Here is an 18,799-nt window from a genome sequence, read left to right as displayed (position 1 = left end):
GTGACAATGACAGTAGATACATTTAAAAAACAGATCATAGAGCTTTTGTTGTAAAGGATAGTGTGCCTATTTCATTATTTTCACGACTAGCTTTTATGTGTCTGAATGGGGAAATGGCCCGCAAGCTTGGTGTTTCTCTGGAGAGAGAGAGTATTAGAAAATTAGTAATCGAAGAAGCTTTTAAACAAAAGGAAGAACTTAAAAAAAACTCTCAATGGACGCTTTCTGTTTCTTAAAATGGATGCCTGCATACGTCACAGAGTGAACTATTTTGCCATCAATGTCCGATTTGTTTGTGACAAAAATGAAATAGTTACCAAGACATTGGCAGTAAAAGACACCAAAGCTCATCACACCAGTGAGTTTCTCCGGGTCTTGGTGGAAAAGGTTCTGCAAGACTATGAACTTGAAAAAGAGCAAGTTCTTTCTGTCGTAACTGGCAATGCTTCAAATATGATAAGTACTATTAAGCTAATGAATGAGAGTAATGATGGTGACCAGCAGCTAGAAGAACATTCTGGGTCCACAGACAAAGAAATGTTTGAAATAGAGGAACACAGTATTGTAACTGAGGAGCAAACTGAAGTTGCTTCAGATGAACAGCAACATGATAGTTTAGATGATCTTGTTGAAACTGTGTCAATACGTTCTTTCATTCATCACATGCGCTGTGTTGTGCATACGCTACAGCTGGCTATAAGAGACAGTCTGCAAGAAGGACATGCTGCTGCACTGATTGGCAAGGTGAGAAAATTGGCTACTGTTGCCAGAACCCCTAAAGTTGACTCAATTTTGAAGAGACGTGCTGGAAAAGGGGCAATTATTGATCAAGCCACACGATGGGGCAGTACTTACTTAATGGTTCAGCGCTTGGTTGAACTGAAAACCTTTCTTGTAGACATGGCTAACCCTCAACTGACACTAAATGAAAGTCAGTGGAATCAGGTGGCTGAGCTGGAAAAATTGCTAGAGCACCCATTTACAGTGACTAAAAAATTACAAGCAGAGGACTTAACTCCAGGTATTTTCTTAAAGGAGTGGAAGAACCTGATGTTTCGCCTGTCCCAAAGAAGAGAGTTAATTGCAAGTGGCATTGCTACATCAATGAAACGGAGAGAGGAGCTACTATTACAAAATAACATTCTTTTGGCAGCTGTTTATGTAGACCCAATGCTTCGGATTCTTCTAGATGATCAACAGCTAACTAAAGGAAAAGAAGCTCTGTTTGAAATAGCAGTAAGGGTGAAAGGGTTGCAGAACAGTCAGGAGGAACAAGAAGAATTTGGTCGTCCTGCCACATCTTCACCCTCACCAACTGATGAAGAATTTAATTTAGAAAAATATTTGGATCACAAGGACCGTGCAAAGCGTTCCCGCATAGAAGAAGAGTCATCCCCATCAAAGAACACAGCCAGTACATTTCAGCAGAATTTTTCATGTGTACCCAAAAAAAAAATTGAGAAATTTGACCGTTCATCAAAAATAACAGTGCAAGAAGCGATTCCTCTGTATCCTGACATTGTCAGAGATGTTGCCCGAGTGGTTACTGCTTTGCCACCAACCCAAGTTAGTGTAGAGAGGTTGTTCTCTGCTCTCAAAATAATTAGATCAGATTTGAGGGCATCCATGAAGGAGGATCTGACAGAGGCAATACTTTTTCTGAGGACAAATTTATAGATTTCTTCTTATTAACTGCATAACAGTGTTTGGGTATGTGCACACGTTCAGGATTTCTTGCAGAAATTTCCTGAAGAAAACCGGAAATTGTCTGCAAGAAATCCGCATTTTTTTTTTTGCGTTTTTTTTTCCGTTTTTTTCGCGTTTTTTTAGCATTCTGCAAGCGTAATTAGCTTGCAGAATGCTAAAGTTTTCCAAGCGATCTGTAGCATCGCTTGGAAAACTGACTGACAGGTTGGTCACACTTGTCAAACATAGCGTTTGACAAGTGTGACCAACTTTTTACTATAGATGCAGCTTATGCAGCATCTATAGTAAAAGATAGAATGTTTAAAAATAATAAAAAAAATAAAAAAATGCTTATACTCACCCAGACATCTCCTCACCGGCATCCGGCTCCTCTTCCTATAGCTGGTCTGTGCGCACAGGACCTTCCGTGACGTCACGGTCACGTGAGCGGTCACATGACCGCTCATGACCAATCACAGGACAGTGACGTCATCGGCAGGTCTTTCGCCGCACACCAGCTACAGGAACCGAACGGCAGCGTGCAGTGGAGGCGGGAAGACATCGAGGGTGAGTATAGGACTGTTTTTTATTTTAATTCTTATTTTTTGACCACTTATATGGTGCCCAGTGCGTGGAGGAGAGTCTCCTCTCCTCCACCCTGGGTACCAACCGCACATAATCTGCTTACTTCCCGCATCGTGGGCACAGCCCCGTGCGGGAAGTAAGCAGATCAATGGACCCCTAGGTGTGCGGAATCCCCTGCAATTCCGCATTTTAATGAACATGTTGCTTTTTTTTCCGCGATGCGATTTTTTCGCGGAAAAAAAGGCTACATTTGCACAAAAAATGCGGAATACACTTAAAATAATAGGAGGCATATGTAAGCGTTTTTTTCGCGTTTTTATCACGTTTTTATAGCGAAAAAACGCGAAAAAAACGCGAAAAATACTGAACGTGTGCACATGGCCTTTATTGCATATTTACGTACAAGAGTTTATAAAAGTTTATAAAAGTTATTTGCTATATTCTAATTGTATTCTAATAAATATAGCTTTTGCTCTAAGTGGTCTGATTACTTATATGATGGTGAGAAACTGAATAAGCACGATGTTAATATTTTACAACAGTAAATTTATTGTTACGAATTGGCCATTTATGAAGGAGTCAGAACCTGATAAAATCCAGGAGTCGGAGTCGCAACTGTGGCTTACCGACTCCACAGCCCTGATTATAGTAGTTATATTCTTGTACATAGGGGGCAGTATTATAGTAGTTATATTCTTGTACATAGGGGCAATCTTATAGTAGTTATATTCTTGTACATAGGGGGCAGTACTATAGTATTGATATTCTTGTACATAGGAGCAGTATTATAGTAGTTATATTCTTGTACATAGGAGCAGTATTATAGTAGTATAGTATATTATAGTAGTAGCTATATTCTGGTGTATTTTACTATACATTATAGTGGAAGCTTTTCAGTACCATGGTGGTGAATAGGACTGACGTCCGGTGGTGATTAGATAGAACCACCGGCTCATTATTACTATATACATCTACGGTCTTGATTAATTGGTGTAAGACAGTAATATAATTTATATATATACAGTGGGGCAAAAAAGTATTTAGTCAGTCAGCAATAGTGCAAGTTCCACCACTTAAAAAGATGAGAGGCGTCTGTAATTTACATCATAGGTAGACCTCAACTATGGGAGACAAACTGAGAAAAAAAAATCCAGAAAATCACATTGTCTGTTTTTTTATCATTTTATTTGCATATTATGCTGGAAAATAAGTATTTGGTCAGAAACAAACAATCAAGATTTCTGGCTCTCACAGACCTATAACTTCTTCTTTAAGAGTCTCCTCTTTCCTCCACTCATTACCTGTAGTAATGGCGCCTGTTTAAACTTGTTATCAGTATAAAAAGACACCTGTGCACACCCTCAAACAGTCTGACTCCAAACTCCACTATGGTGAAGACCAAAGAGCTGTCAAAGGACACCAGAAACAAAATTGTAGCCCTGCACCAGGCTGGGAAGACTGAATCTGCAATAGCCAACCAGCTTGGAGTGAAGAAATCAACAGTGGGAGCAATAATTAGAAAATGGAAGACATTCAAGACCACTGATAATCTCCCTCGATCTGGGGCTCCACGCAAAATCCCACCCCGTGGGGTCAGAATGATCACAAGAACGGTGAGCAAAAATTCCAGAACCACGCGGGGGGACCTAGTGAATGAACTGCAGAGAGCTGGGACCAATGTAACAAGGCCTACCATAAGTAACACACTACGCCACCATGGACTCAGATCCTGCAGTGCCAGACGTGTCCCACTGCTTAAGCCAGTACATGTCCGGGCCCGTCTGAAGTTTGCTAGAGAGCATTTGGATGATCCAGAGGAGTTTTGGGAGAATGTCCTATGGTCTGATGAAACCAAACTGGAACTGTTTGGTAGAAACACAACTTGTCGTGTTTGGAGGAAAAAGAATACTGAGTTGCATCCATCAAACACCATACCTACTGTAAAGCATGGTGGTGGAAACATCATGCTTTGGGGCTGTTTCTCTGCAAAGGGGCCAGGACGACTGATCCGGGTACATGAAAGAATGAATGGGGCCATGTATCGTGAGATTTTGAGTGCAAACCTCCTTCCATCAGCAAGGGCATTGAAGATGAAACGTGGCTGGGTCTTTCAAGATGACAATGATCCAAAGCACACCGCCAGGGCAACGAAGGAGTGGCTTCGTAAGAAGCATTTCAAGGTCCTGGAGTGGCCTAGCCAGTCTCCAGATCTCAACCCTATAGAAAACCTTTGGAGGGAGTTGAAAGTCCGTGTTGCCAAGCGAAAAGCCAAAAACATCACTGCTCTAGAGGAGATCTGCATGGAGGAATGGGCCAACATACCAACAACAGTGTGTGGCAACCTTGTGAAGACTTACAGAAAACGTTTGACCTCTGTCATTGCCAACAAAGGATATATTACAAAGTATTGAGATGAAATTTTGTTTCTGACCAAATACTTATTTTCCAGCATAATATGCAAATAAAATGATAAAAAAACAGACAATGTGATTTTCTGGATTTTTTTTTCTCAGTTTGTCTCCCATAGTTGAGGTCTACCTATGATGTAAATTACAGACGCCTCTCATCTTTTTAAATGGTGGAACTTGCACTATTGCTGACTGACTAAATACTTTTTTGCCCCACTGTATATATCTCTTTTGCTAATAAATCCAAAAGAGATTCACCATAAGTTGAGTGCCGGGTTTATTTTATATTGATATATGGTGTGGGATTCTACCCGGGCACCCTCACGGGGTAGTGCATACGGTTCTTTTCCCTAGTAATATAATTTATGTCACAGACCACCCTGCATACAGTACACAGCAGCACATGTGAAGACCCTGGATTGTAAATGTTGGATGTTGTGCTGGAAAGTGTGATTTATGACCAGACATTACTGAACATTACTACTTTCTTCATTAAATATTGTAGGTGGGGGGCAGTGCGTTACCTTCTCACATTAGCCCCCAATCCTTCTGCGCTGCAGACCACCCTCCTGATTTATGGCAGAATTTCGCTTTGTCTGTGTTTGCAGAATTTTTCATTGCGGACTAAACCGTTCACAACCTGCATTCTCCATAAATCTCCGGACAGAACAAAGTGGATGTGTCAGACGCCCCGGAGTGTGGCTGCAGCGCCCACTTATTGCTTCCTAAGAAAATGTTTGCAAACCATTGACCCAAAACTCGGGCAGAACGGCGCAGTCCCTGCAATCGCCTTATATTCCACTGCAGTGACATTACGACCATAAAATAGTGAAAGCTCCCAAACTGGAAATGAAAACAGGGAGATTTAGATGCCTGATGGCTTCCACACACTGCGCCGACCTCTAGGGATGTACATCTGTCTGCAGACAGGCCGAGCTCACCTGGACCGGAGGCCATGGCAGAGTGGAACTATCATTTTGTAAGAGTTTTTATACATTATAGATGCCACACAGCGTTCCTGGTCACTGGTGGGAGTCCGGGTCCTGAGACCCCTACTGATCTGTCAAATCACCGTGCAGGGGCTCAATATAAAGAGCACGGGTCTCACCCTCCACCGATCGTGAGGTCCTAGCACAACCATACAACGGATACTCGTCTTGTGCAAACCCAAAATCCCAGCAAGGAGAAACAAAGCAGTGAAAACCCTCCAAGGACATTCACACGCCTCAATGTACGCCCAGGATGGTTTGCATGTGGCTTGGAAGCTTGATTTCTCAGTGCTGGCAGATGGGATCACTACAAGACGGATCCATCTTTGGTCTTCTAGTGCTAGGACCTATCCCACCATCCCATCAGTGTCAGTGGTAAAGTCATCCTCTAACCTGCACGTTACGTGTTCCACAATTCACTAGTCAGAATAATGCAGCGATAGTCTGGGAATAGTCGTCGGGTTCCTTTACCTGAAGGCCTCAATGATGTAGGAGGACACCTGCGTGCTCCCGGACTGAGGATGTGGCTGCCATGTTAGAGTCACACTGTTTTTACTGACGTCAGTGACCAGAGGTTTGGACGGGGACCCGGGCACCAGGCTCGGCTCCGCCAGCTGCACGTGTACCGGGGAACCTTTCTCTTCAAAGACATAATATAAGTGGACAATGATTACAACACAAGGCAGCAGCGGGCGATCTTATTCCTGAGGGTGCTGCCTGAATCCTGGTGATTTCATACAGGGTCCCGTAAGCTTTGGACCACCCGTACAGCGCTCCTCATTACCTTGCACCTCCAGGTATCCGCTCCAGGTTGTTTCTCCAGTGGAACTTGTGGCGACGCAGACGTAAGCGCCAGAATCCGTCACCTGAAATGTAACAAAGGAGGAGTAAGTATGACAGCACTACGTGAATATCATCGGGAGTAAGAAGTGCAGGATCAGAAGCGGGAAGTCCCTTCCCGTGTTTTATTACAGGCGAATTTCACTCCCCACCTGCCCCCTGTGATTTTTCCTTACGGAGACATCAGATAAAGCACCTGGAAGTGGCTTGTCATGCCCGCTCCTCCGATGCAGACTTCTTCTGCCGGAGTCCAGGCTCGCTGCCTTCAGATGTGGGGACATATAACCCTACACAAGCCGCCTGAGCTGCGGCCACCCCGCCACGGTGACGTTCTGCTCCTCGTCCATGAGTCATTACCGGCTGATGAACCCGGCCTCCTGCGGGACCATTAACTCATAGCAGTCCTCCAATCCACCTGACAAGTCTCATTTTTTTCCCGGGCGCAGAACTTCAGCCGTGCCGATGTGATGCTATTAGCTGCACAGGGGACACTGGAGTTGCATTAACCTACTGACTCCAACACAACGAAGGAACAAAAATAACGCCGAGGATTTCACTCCCCACTGAATCCGCACATCAATTTTTAAGCAAATATTTAGCGTGCATGCCATGTTTTCTAAGTTATTCATGAGTAACCTCCATTTTACCCTGCAGGATGAATCCGGGAAGCTGCAGCCTAATCTGCGCCTCGTGCCTTCCATTGGACCAGTCTGTAATACATGCCAACGCCTGTTCTCGCTTTTTTATGGCATGCGCTTTTCTTTTTGCTGCTGCTTTACAATTGACTTTTCCCTCTGCATCCATTTGTGTAATGTTTGGGGTGCGGGGAGCAGCCATAATTACGTCTCCTCCGGGAGGTGGCAGGTCTGGTTCATCCCTGGTTGACGCTCCGTCACGACTCTGTGGCAGGTGCTTTCTATATTCACGAGACCTGAGGGATGATTTCTTGACCTGTTCGCTGCAGGAGTGCGAGTGATTCGCAGCAGCTCCATCCTGACACCGCTCGGGGTATAATGAAATGCCCCGACGAAGCCGCAGAGAACATAAAAGACCGAGGAATTCCCATTGCTGCGTGCAAAAGGCAAAGTTCACACTGGAGATTCTTTCGGGAACGATTCATCTTTTTCTTTTCCAGTAAAACAAAATCTATCATTTACTAATTTAATTTTTAGCCCACAGGAAATAAATAACTTGCTAAGAAGTGTGGGGAGGGGGTGTCTGTGTAATAAAATATTAGTCAACGAAAAAATTATGAACGGATTGAGAGAGCTACTTGTAATTTACAACCATTTGTGCTTTTTGTATCAGAAATCTGCTCTTCACTGCAACTTACTGCTAAACTGCAAATCTGAAGAAGCAGAGCTGGAGTGTAAAGCATGGGGGGACACACCAGCAGTCTGAGGGGTCACAATGGCAGGAAATGTTATAAAATAACACAAGAAGGTACCCCCATCACACTAGTGGAGGCTGATTGGGTGGTCCTCACCAGGACAGGTAGTGATTGGGCTTGTACTTTGATTAGCTGATAGCTACAGCTTGTTATTGGCTGCAGCGGTCATGGAACTGGAATGGGACATGATCAGTTGTGACTTTGTAACAATGCCATTGTCCTGGTAGCGACCAGCCGAGTAGCCGGCACTGCAGCCATGATTCGGTGGCGTATATTTATTAGTTTATAATGTTCTCTGCATATTGATAATGGCCGCTATAACGTAACAGATTGGGAGCAGACGGTGGCCATGTCTCGTCTCTGGATCCCCATGATACAACATGATAGAACCAGTGGCCGCCTCCTCCCAGCATGTAGTCACTGGTGCGGGGTGAGGCCTGGGATTAGTACGGACGACTGCACCTGTGTGCCGGCAGGACGGGGGGCCGATCAGGTGCACATACCTGTCCCAGACACAAGAAGAAAAGCAAATATTCCCCGGCCCCCCACATAAAAGGGCCGGGCCGCCGGCTACACGCCGCGCCAGCAACACTAAAGCGTCTCCCATATTTGAACAAGCATCAAACGTCTCAGACGTGACAGGAGCTTTGTCACTCCGGGGCCACGAGGTCGAGGGAAATGTGCAGATCTGAAGAAGATGAAGATTGTAGGAAGTTCACACGAGAAAAGGGCAAATTACCATGATAAATCTCCGAAAAACACACGGAAGGAAGAAAGAAAAGACGGAAGAAAGAAGAGACGGAAGAGAGATACGGAAGAGGAAGACACCGGAGAGCGAAAGCCCAGTTATACCAGAAGATCATCGGGAGCGAGCCTAGAAACCTGAGAATCCTGCAGTGCGAACAGCCAGCGAGCGAGCCAGACGCTCAGTCATAGGGGGCGATGAGGATTATACAGGCAGAAAAGGAATTACTCTCGGCAGCACATCGTTCAGTGTCACCAGTATGTGCTTCCGAGAACATAATCTTATATGCACACAGTGTGATCTGCGGACGGACGCGCTAAACGGCTTGTCAATATGTCATCATTTAACGGCCCTAGATCGGAAGGTGCAGATGCAGCAATAGGACGAGAAAGAAAAGAACGAGGGATGGAGAGAATGTATGAGAGGGAGAAAGAAAAAGGGAATAAATAATCTCCCTCTCCTCTATCCATCCATCCAGCTCTCCATTATCCATCCCTCATCCACCCATCCCTCTCTCATCCATCCATATCCCGTCCGTCCGTCTCTCATCCGTCCGTCTCTCCTGTCCTCCTCCATATCAGACAGACGGCTATTAATGACTACACCTCTACCTCCCTGTAACAATATTTCCCGTTCTAGGATATTACTGGATTTGCTCTTGGTGTTTTTCTTCGGCCGCCGTCGTCTTCGCTGCTAGTAAAATATTAAACACTTTCTCATCAGATCAGGAACAGCTACAGTAAAATCATTTGCAATCCCAGTATTAAAAATGTATGTACCGTGTCTGCGGCGGCAGCATGCCGGGGCAATCAGAGTTCAGAGACTGACAGCCGGCAGCGGCCCCCACAGGCACGGCCCCCAGTATAGAAATAACAAGCAATCATTACAATATCAGGAGCCACATTCCGCGGCCCGACGGCCAGCGCCGCCCCATCACCACGATCCCCCCGTATGCATGAACAAGCCCGCAATACACAGAACCGGCTGCGCAGCCGGCCACACTATTACACCAGACCTTTCAGTTCTGTAATATTTCACCATCTCTTCTTGCTGTCAGTGACGGGTTCATTTTCCCAACAGGTGCAGATTAAATACAAGTAAAAGAACAAGCCTGTCCTAATCAACGTCCAGCACAAGGGAATCGCCAAAAACAGATTACAACGTGACAGTTTTGAGGCAGAAAAAAATTTTTTTTTGCACCTTGAATTTGTAGTAAAACAATTCCATCATTATTAATTTTAAAAGTGGTGTGGCTTACATGGAGAGGCGGAGCTTACCAAGAGGGGGTTGGACCAACCTACAGAATCAGATTCCTATCGTTTATGGGGCTCAGACAGCCGAAAACTGTTTATTAAGATGGGGGCAGCTGTAAGACATTAGGGGCACCTTACAGTAAACTTCTGATTAAGACTCACATCGAGGCACCAGTAAATTACTACCAAAGTAAAAGATACGGCGAGCTGTCACCAACAAGGTATAGAAGCGATGCTGTAACCATGGCTACGGGCAGAGGAGCCCAATCCAGATACTATGTAACAACTCCCAGGTCCTATAACATTCCAGGCCTGATTAGCCTTAGCAGGGTTGTCCAGTGACGCTCACTGAGCGGCTGTGGTAACATAACTGACGGCGCGCACCATCAGCAGATATGGCGCCTGCGTCTATCGATGAGCAGCATCTGACAACTATCACAAGGCAGAAAGAAAAGGATGAGATGCCGGATTATCGGGCTGTAGACTAGAGGAGACATCGGACTGACCTGCAGATGGCCGATCTGTAACGTGCCGTCATCCAGCACGTTGATCCTCGGGTCGCTGCCCCCGAGTCTCTGCCCGTCTTTCAGCCAATGAGTGCTGGGCAGGGGGTTCCCGGTCACATGACACTGCATCTGAACAGCCGAGTCTGCAGCCAAGGTTTGGTTGGAGGGTCCTCGGCGGATTATTGGTGGAACTCGATCCGACGTGGCTGAAAACATAGAAAACGTCATCAGTACTGGGAAGCAACTGGTAGAATAAAGGCAGCCATATTGGAAGTCACCCAGCTTTCCCAGACCCTGAATATCTCACTTATACATTTATATCCCTGCTACTATACTGCAGGGTGTCAGGCCCTGAATGAGCTGCAATGGTATCATGTAATATCGTCACTCAGCTTCCCCTGTGTATATGTTGTATGGGGCAGTGTACGATCCGTATGGGGAACACAGTAGTCATCACCCAGATTTCCCAAATAGCGACGTCTGCAGAAAAGCTTTAAACAGGGCGAGACATCGATTCCTGGTTCGCCCTGATTAATATCCGCTCACTCAGCGAAATAAACACCGAGGGGACGTCGCGATCAATGATTAATCAACGATCTGTTATACGACAAGCGACGTCCCTAGGATTCTCCGTTAATGGTGTTGGTTTAACAAACTGTCCGTGAAGCCGCCCTGATCTACAGCCGGGGAGAACGCATCCATCAGCGCTTTCTCCGCCACCTAATGAAATCGTCTTCCATGGGCAATAATTAATGAATTACTTTCTGAGACTTATCGGCAATCGTGGGAAACAAGCAGAAACGTTCTCATTATATCCTATCTGGAAATTAAAGTCTATTATCTACTTCATAGAAATATAATGAAGACCGACTGGGGTGCAGCGGCGAAGTGAAGAGCGACTGGGGTGTGGCAGCGAAGTGAAGAGCGACCGGGGTGCAGCGGCGATGTGAAGACCGACCAGGGTGCAGCGGCGAAGTGAAGACCGACCGGGGTGCAGCGGCGAAGTGAAGAGCGACTGGGGTGCAGCGGCGAAGTGAAGAGCGACTGGGGTGCGGCAGCGAAGTGAAGAGTGATCGGGGTGCAGCAGTGAAGTGAAAAGTGATCTGGGAGCAGCAGCGAAGTGAAGAGTGATCAGGGTGCGGCAGCGAAGTGAAGAGTGATGGGGCTGCGGCGATGAAGTAAAGGGTCACTAAGTGAAGAGTGATCAGGGTGCGGTAGCGAAGTGAAGAGTGATCGGGGTGCGGCGATGAAGTAAAGGGTCACTAAGTGAAGAGTGATCGGGGTGCAGCGGCCCAATTTTTTGCATTGGTCAGATGGCTCTTCGTTTTACACACGGCCCAAACACAATAGAGCCACGTACACATGCATCTTTGATCAGTATATTGCTTGTGTACTACACATTTCATGGATCTTTATTCACATTGATATATAAAATAATCATTTATCTAAATGGATGTGGATAGAATGTGGATGAGTCGGGGTCGCTTCTCTGGCTGAACCCTCCATAGCCGTCCTGAGCTGCGTACAGTCTGAGAAGGGACAACAATGACCAGTAAATATACTGTCCGGCAGATAAATGACACCACATCTGAGGACGCCCATCGCCGATTCTGCCTTCGGGCTGCAATTGCTTTCTGCTCATCTCCCACCATCCAGTAATACATCCTGCCCCGGCGCCAGCACCACTCCAGATCTATATATCTGAGCGTCTGTCGCCCAGAGCGCTATACTGATTCTAGCGGAATAGTTTTATTGAGTGGACATGAAGCGAGGATGACGCAAACTGCTGCGCTGACAGAAAACACCGACAACCTGAGCTGTGTTACACCAGACGCACATTATAAATGAGGCTCACACCGGCATGTAGACAGGTTACACAGATCAGCCTGGACATTCGATCCGACGGTAGCCAGAAGCTAAACGTATCCGGGTCTAACCATACAGCGACAACATCGGGTGGAGGGGAACACAATGGCCCCAACGAGAGACTATAGGAAGCAAGGCAGCGATTCACTTGGAAATTATCGGACTTGTGGACCCTCGCAACCATTGCAGCAGGAGGGGGCACCATAACATGTAACACTACTGATGAACGTCCTCGCTACTATCACCTCCTGTACATAACCTCCAGAGACGTCCTGCTCTGACAACAGGTCACGTTATCTCACAGCTTACCGTCCTCCACTTCCAGGAGAGCCTTGGCCAAGATGCTCCCGGCCACGCTGATGGCCTGGCACATGTAGTACCCCGAGTCTCCCGTCTGGACGTCTATTATGGTGAGTTCTCCGCTGGGGGAGACAGAGAAGCGTCCCACGGTCTGCGGGGGCTGGCTTGGGAAGAGCAGGATCTGGAAGACAAGTGGATACGTGCAATGTAGAAGAAGTCTCCATACTGGAGGTACATGAGGCCGGCAGTGGGGGGCCTCACAGCCAGACGCCGCGACATCAGCCATGACTTATGTATCTGGAGCAGCTTTATCTAATGACCCATCTATTATTTATAGCAACTTAATCCGCAGTTTGTGCTTCTTCCCTCGGGTCTTGTAAAAGCCGCTGTCGGGGAAGAAACATTTTACTTTCTTTTTGTTACAGTCCGTATTATGGAACAAGGTATTCTGGGAGCCATTAATAAGGGGGCAGCTGTTTCCCTCCATCAGCTCCACATGGTTTATGGCTATTACCCACAATGCCACTTGTTGTGAGAAGCCTCCGGCCGTCGATAAAGCTGTTATAGTGTCGGCCATTTCTATCTCTTGTGGTCGGCGTTCCACAGTCTGACTGCTCTAACTGTAAAGAACCCTTTCCTATGTAGCTGACGGAATCGCCTTTCTTCCACCCGTAATGATGCCCCCTGGTCCTTAGAAAGGTCCTTGGAAGGAATAAGTCATGTGCCGTCCTTCGTGTTGACCGCGCATATGTTTATATCGTCTCCTAGTGCCTACATGTGAGCAGCCGCCATTGTGGTCCGCGGCCGATCTATGGAGAGATGACACAGGCGTTTTTGTGTAAAAACAAACCATGTCACCCGTGTGCCCTCTTCTCACCTGGCGCTCGTTCACACGATGCAGCCATGGGGCATTTTTTGCTGCAATTAAAAAAAAAAATTGTTCCAAAAATAAAAATGTTCCATAACTGCCCCATGTGAACGCACCCGACCCCTATTGTTTTCCTATATAGCAGGAGTTACAGACTTTAGCAATACTCCTTGTGATCTCCCCCTTGATTACCTGTCGTTACATGGGACTGCAGGAACTCTTGTGTACAGTAGTTGTTTTTTCTGGACTATTGGAAGGCAGATTTACAGGACTCTGTGCTTACATAATTCTCCTTTCCCGTGTAACCTACACAAGCAATTAAGGAAAGTCGCTGTCTGGAAATATTCCCCATTAATAAGATTGTGGCTTCCAGGAGTCTCGGACTAGCCAGAAACGTCACCGGCTCGTTAAAGCTTCTCGGGTCTCCGTACATGATGTAATAAATTTACTGGTCGTTACAACTATTTCAAGAGGGTTAGGCCCCAGCACAACCCAAGAAAATAAGAAGTGCCCCTTCCTGTAATTTCCATTATAACTGCTGCTCGCAGTAAATCGGCCCCTGGGAGCCGGGGCCTCGCCCCACATTACTCAGGGCCCCCCTGGGTCCATCACCGGGGCAGATAGGTGCCGCCAGGACTTCTCCTCCTGGACACACAAGGTTGTCTCTTCCCAGCTGTTTACTTAAAGGGACCTCAGTGTAAGGCACATTCCTCAGGGTCCGGACCCTCTCTCCCCCAGACTCTCCCCCAGTTGATGTCTCTCTCAGTCTGTTTATTTGTTCTGGTAATGGACCTATTAATGGCCTATTACTCCTCAGGGGGATGGGACACGTCAGCGAGGTATCTGGTGGGCAATGATGAGAGTCATTATTCATTTCTTATCATTTCCATTGTGAGGTTTTGAACATTTCCATCCTTAGTTAAAGATAAAAAAATCCCTTTAATTCAGCATCTGGTAATTCATAGAGTCTAATAATCCAGAATCTTTAATAATCCAGGATTTACAAAAATCCCATCGTAGAATCGAAAGCTTTTCAAAACAAAATTCAGAAACCCAAAATGATCCAGGTCCTCTAATCTGGCATTTGGTAATCCAGAACCCCTTCTAACCTGATCTCATAACGACAGGTGATAGCTGCAGATCTTAGGATTCGGTTCTTGGAGCTTTTCTACTATTATATTTTATCTTTTGTGAGCGTCCAATAATCCACGATATTTCATAATCTGGAATCTCTTAAAAATCCTAGAAGTAATTAATCGCACAAATCTTAGCTGAAAAACGTATTGGAAACATTTTGAGCGTTTTTTGGGAAACGAAAAAATCTCAGCCGCCATCCACATCAATGTTATCAGTGTGGTTACAATGTCAGGAGAAAGTAAACTGGCCTGACGCGACCTGCGGGGTAAAGGCTCCAGCGCCTACATGACCTCTGCAGGGTAAAGGCTCCAGCGCCTACATGACCTCTGCGGGGTAAAGGCTCCAGCGCCTACATGACCTCTGCGGGGTAAAGGCTCCAGCGCCTACCTGACCTCTGTGGGGTAAAGGCTCCAGCGCCTACATTACCTCTGCGGGGTAACGGCTCCAGCGCCTACATGACCTCTGCAGGGTCACATTTTCTCTGTAAACACTTGAATATAGTCACTTCTTGGGTGGTTAATCTCTGACCTCACCAACAAGCAACCTCCTCCAGTGACACCACATTAGGGGGTCCCTCTGTCTACAGGCGCAGAAGGATAAGGGTCAGACAGTGCGAATCCCAACCCCGATCCAGCTGTTCTCACGAAAGATAAGATGCCAGTCGGGGGGGGGGGGGGGGGGGGGGGGGGGGGGTTGGGACAGAGGAGTCTGGAGGAAGAGGCCTCGAGGACAGAGGAGTCTGGAGGAAGAGGGAGGACAGAGGAGTCTGGAGGAGGACAGAGGAGTCTGGAGGAGGACGGAGGAGTCTGGAGGAGGACGGAGGAGTCTGGAGAAGGGAGGACAGAGGAGTCTGGAGGCCGGTGTCCTGAGGGTGGGTTGCAGTCCGTTCAGCCACATTAATCACCAAAATTATAGTAAATACCAGAAGCATTATAAGGTGATGCATCAATATCAAACATAATAGCCCTCAAAGATAATTATTGAGAACATAAATATTAACCTTTATTTAAGTAATTATAAAAACATGATATTGGGAATAAGGAGGAAATATATGCACACTAAATTTAAAACAATACATCAATGGTGAGAGGTAGAATATTTATCCGTAAATGTTGAGTTTATCATGTATCAATCCAAGTAACCATCAAACAAGATAAATAGTAAAGCAGCATAAAAGGGGGAATAGTATCAGATGGTCATATTATTAAGAACAACAAATATACATTGTATGAAGTAAGTACAGACCTCACCAGGAGCACGTTCCCAGCAATCAGGCTACTATTAGCTCGGCTACTTATCTTGCTCCATGGTTTATAGGACAGACACCGGATCCAGATACAGTATATCCTCTCCTAGTCTGTTATGACGTCATATATATTCCTGGTGGATCCCAGGCAGCATTTAGGTCTCTTAGGATCTTTGCATTTCATGGATCCATCATTGGTTGATGCAGAATATACTGATTATTTAGCATTTATATTCTCAATGATTCCGGTGAACTCTCGGCCTCATTGTCTCAGGGGTGGACTGGGATCAGCTCCAGGTTCTTCCTCATGAGCCTGAACCCGGTGGTTTGCTGACAGCAGCGATCACCGTCATCGCTTACCTGGCTGCCTTCCTTCTGCCAAAACACAGCGGGCGGTGGGTTCCCTTTGGTCTCACACTGAAAGGTCACCGTGCGCCCCTGGACAACGATCTGGTCTCGGGGTCTCGTCACCAGCTGAGGGGGAACTGATGAGAAAGAAGTGAGAGAAGAACGAAGTGTATCTCAGCCGGATCTACAGAACGAAGGTGTATCTCAGCCGGATCTAAAGAACGAAGGTGTCTCTCAGCCGGATCTACAGAAGTGCATGGAAATGTAGGGTCAGACAGGCGAACAGAGCGTATCACACAGGAGAGGATTAGATACACCGCTCAGCAGTCAGTATCACACAGGAGAGGATTAGATACATGGCTCAGCAGACAGTATCACACAGGAGAGGATTAGATACATGGCTCAGCAGACAGTATCACACAGGAGAGGATTAGATACACCGCTCAGCAGTCAGTATCACACAGGAGAGGATTAGATACACGGCTTAGCAGTCAGTATCACAGGAGAGAATTAGATACAAGGCTCAGCAAACAGTATCACACAGGAGAGGATTAGATACACGGCTCAGCAGACAGTATCACACAGGAGAGGATTAGATACAGGGCTCAGCAGTCAGTATCACACAAGAGGATTAGATACACGGCTCAGCATACAGTATCACACAGGAGAGGATTAGATACAGGGCTCAGCAGTCAGTATCACACGAGAGGATTAGATACACGGCTCAGCAGTCAGTATCACAGGAGAGGATTAGATACACGGCTCAGCAGACAGTATCACACAGGAGAGGATTAGATACACAACTCAGCAGTCAGTATCACACAAGAGAGGATTAGATACACGGCTCAGCAGACAGTATCACACAGGAAAGGATTAGACACGTGGCTCAGTCAGCACAGTATCACATAGGAGAGGGTTAGATACACAGCTCAGTAGACAGTATCACACAGGAGAAAATCAGATCCACGGCTCAGCAGACAGTATCACACAGGAGAGGATTAGATATATGGCTCAGTAGACAGCATCACATAGGAAAGGATTAGATACATGGCTCAGTAGACAGTATCACACAGGACAAGATTAGATACACAGCTCAGCAGTCAATATCACACAATAATATTAGATATAACTGTACAGAATACAGTATCACATGTGATGGATTAGATACGACTGTTTGGCATATAATATCACACATGACAGGCTTGGAGACACAACTGAGCAGTCGTATCACACAGGGCTTAGATACACTTGCTGGGATGCACGCTACCCCTGGAGATTATTGTGCAGCTCTCGGTCAGTTCTTTGCTGCAGAATTGATCTTCCCGGTATTGATTACCTGTGTTTGCGGCTCCATGATGGCGGCGGCGGGGGGACGACTCGGGATGATGTGAAACCATTGTGACAAGTAATGTTCATCCCGGGAACCCAACACTAAACATCGGATATTTTGTGGCCAACTCTCGCTCTTGTCCAGTAATGGGGGTACGTCATCATTATCATTACACTGTATCAGGTTAGGCCCAGTGATACACGATGCAGTGTAAAGAATGGTGGCTAGCTATCGCCCCTATACCCCACGATGTGAGCGCCCCCCGCCGATGTATGGCTGCGGCAAGTGAAATATTGATCATTCCCAGCTTTATGCTCATGTTCGGTCACATGCCGCAACAAGCTGCGCTGTGTCTAGTCTATGGTTTATCGTTTCACCATCGGTAACGAGGGTACAGACGACTGCGGACGGGGGCATCATCATTCATTATCTGGTGTGGAAACCCAAATCCTGATAAACTTTCACTTTGCCTCAAAGGATCCACAGATCCGCAGGGCAAGATAGAAAACACTGACCAATGGACACCAACACCTAGATGACCCCCAGATACACAGGATATAGGACCCTCAGTGGCCGGAGCCCACCCACATGAAATGAGATGAAATGGATACTCACAGAATGGGCCAACTGGAGCGAGGTGAACACACATGAAATAAAAGAAAGCATGAGATGAGTACACACTATACAGGGCCAGCAGGTCAGGGGTTAATTATGGCGCGGGGAGGGGGGGGGTCTGATAATGAGTCGGGCGGTCGGTGCTGTAGACCCCAGGGTGTGAAGCGCTTACCGTGGACACTCAGGGAGCCCGAGGCCTCCGATTTGCCGACTTTGTTCTCTGTGATACAGGTGTACGTTCCCTCGTCCTCTGCCGTCACCCGGGAGATCCGCAAAGTGCTGTCGCTGCGAATCTCGTACCTGCAAATCACGGATATCAGCTGCAACAATGTATCACGGCTCAGCACACAATCATCATAGAACACTATATATCGCCATCACGTCTACATACCATGCACGTGTATCAGCTACAACAATCTATCACGGCTCAGCATACATAATCATCATGGAAAACAGTATATATCGCCATCACCTCTACATACCATGCATGAATATCAGCTGCAACAATGTATCACGGCTCAGCATACATAATCATCATGGAAAACACTATATATCGCCATCACCTCTACATACCATGCACGGATATCAGCTGCAACAATGTATCACGGCTCAGCATACATAATCATCATGGAAAACACTATACACTATGTTCCAAATTATTATGCAAATAACATTTTTCTCGGATTT

At 46.4% G+C, this 18,799-nt stretch overlaps 1 protein-coding gene across 24 annotated transcripts in view; it reads right to left on the bottom strand.

Moving 5' to 3' along the window:
* ROBO3 (roundabout guidance receptor 3) overlaps positions 1-18,799 on the bottom strand; it is a 552,219-nt gene that overhangs the window by 23,877 nt on the left and 509,543 nt on the right. For all 24 annotated transcript variants that reach the window (XR_013213088.1, XR_013213087.1, XR_013213084.1 and 21 more), the window contains 6 exons: positions 18,285-18,412; positions 16,180-16,304; positions 12,578-12,749; positions 10,403-10,608; positions 6,453-6,534; positions 6,140-6,308 (listed from right to left, as the gene is read on the bottom strand). Coding sequence is in view for 2 of the 24 variants with exons in the window: in XM_077249556.1 (XP_077105671.1) it covers positions 6,140-6,308; positions 6,453-6,534; positions 10,403-10,608; positions 12,578-12,749; positions 16,180-16,304; positions 18,285-18,412 (882 nt within the window). In the remaining 22 variants the exon portion in view is untranslated. The remainder of the gene's footprint in view (positions 1-6,139; positions 6,309-6,452; positions 6,535-10,402; positions 10,609-12,577; positions 12,750-16,179; positions 16,305-18,284; positions 18,413-18,799) is intronic.

Source organism: Ranitomeya variabilis, chromosome 4, assembly GCF_051348905.1.
Source record: "Ranitomeya variabilis isolate aRanVar5 chromosome 4, aRanVar5.hap1, whole genome shotgun sequence".
Taxonomy (NCBI): domain Eukaryota; kingdom Metazoa; phylum Chordata; class Amphibia; order Anura; family Dendrobatidae; genus Ranitomeya; species Ranitomeya variabilis.
This window is presented reverse-complemented; position numbering and strand designations above follow the sequence as displayed.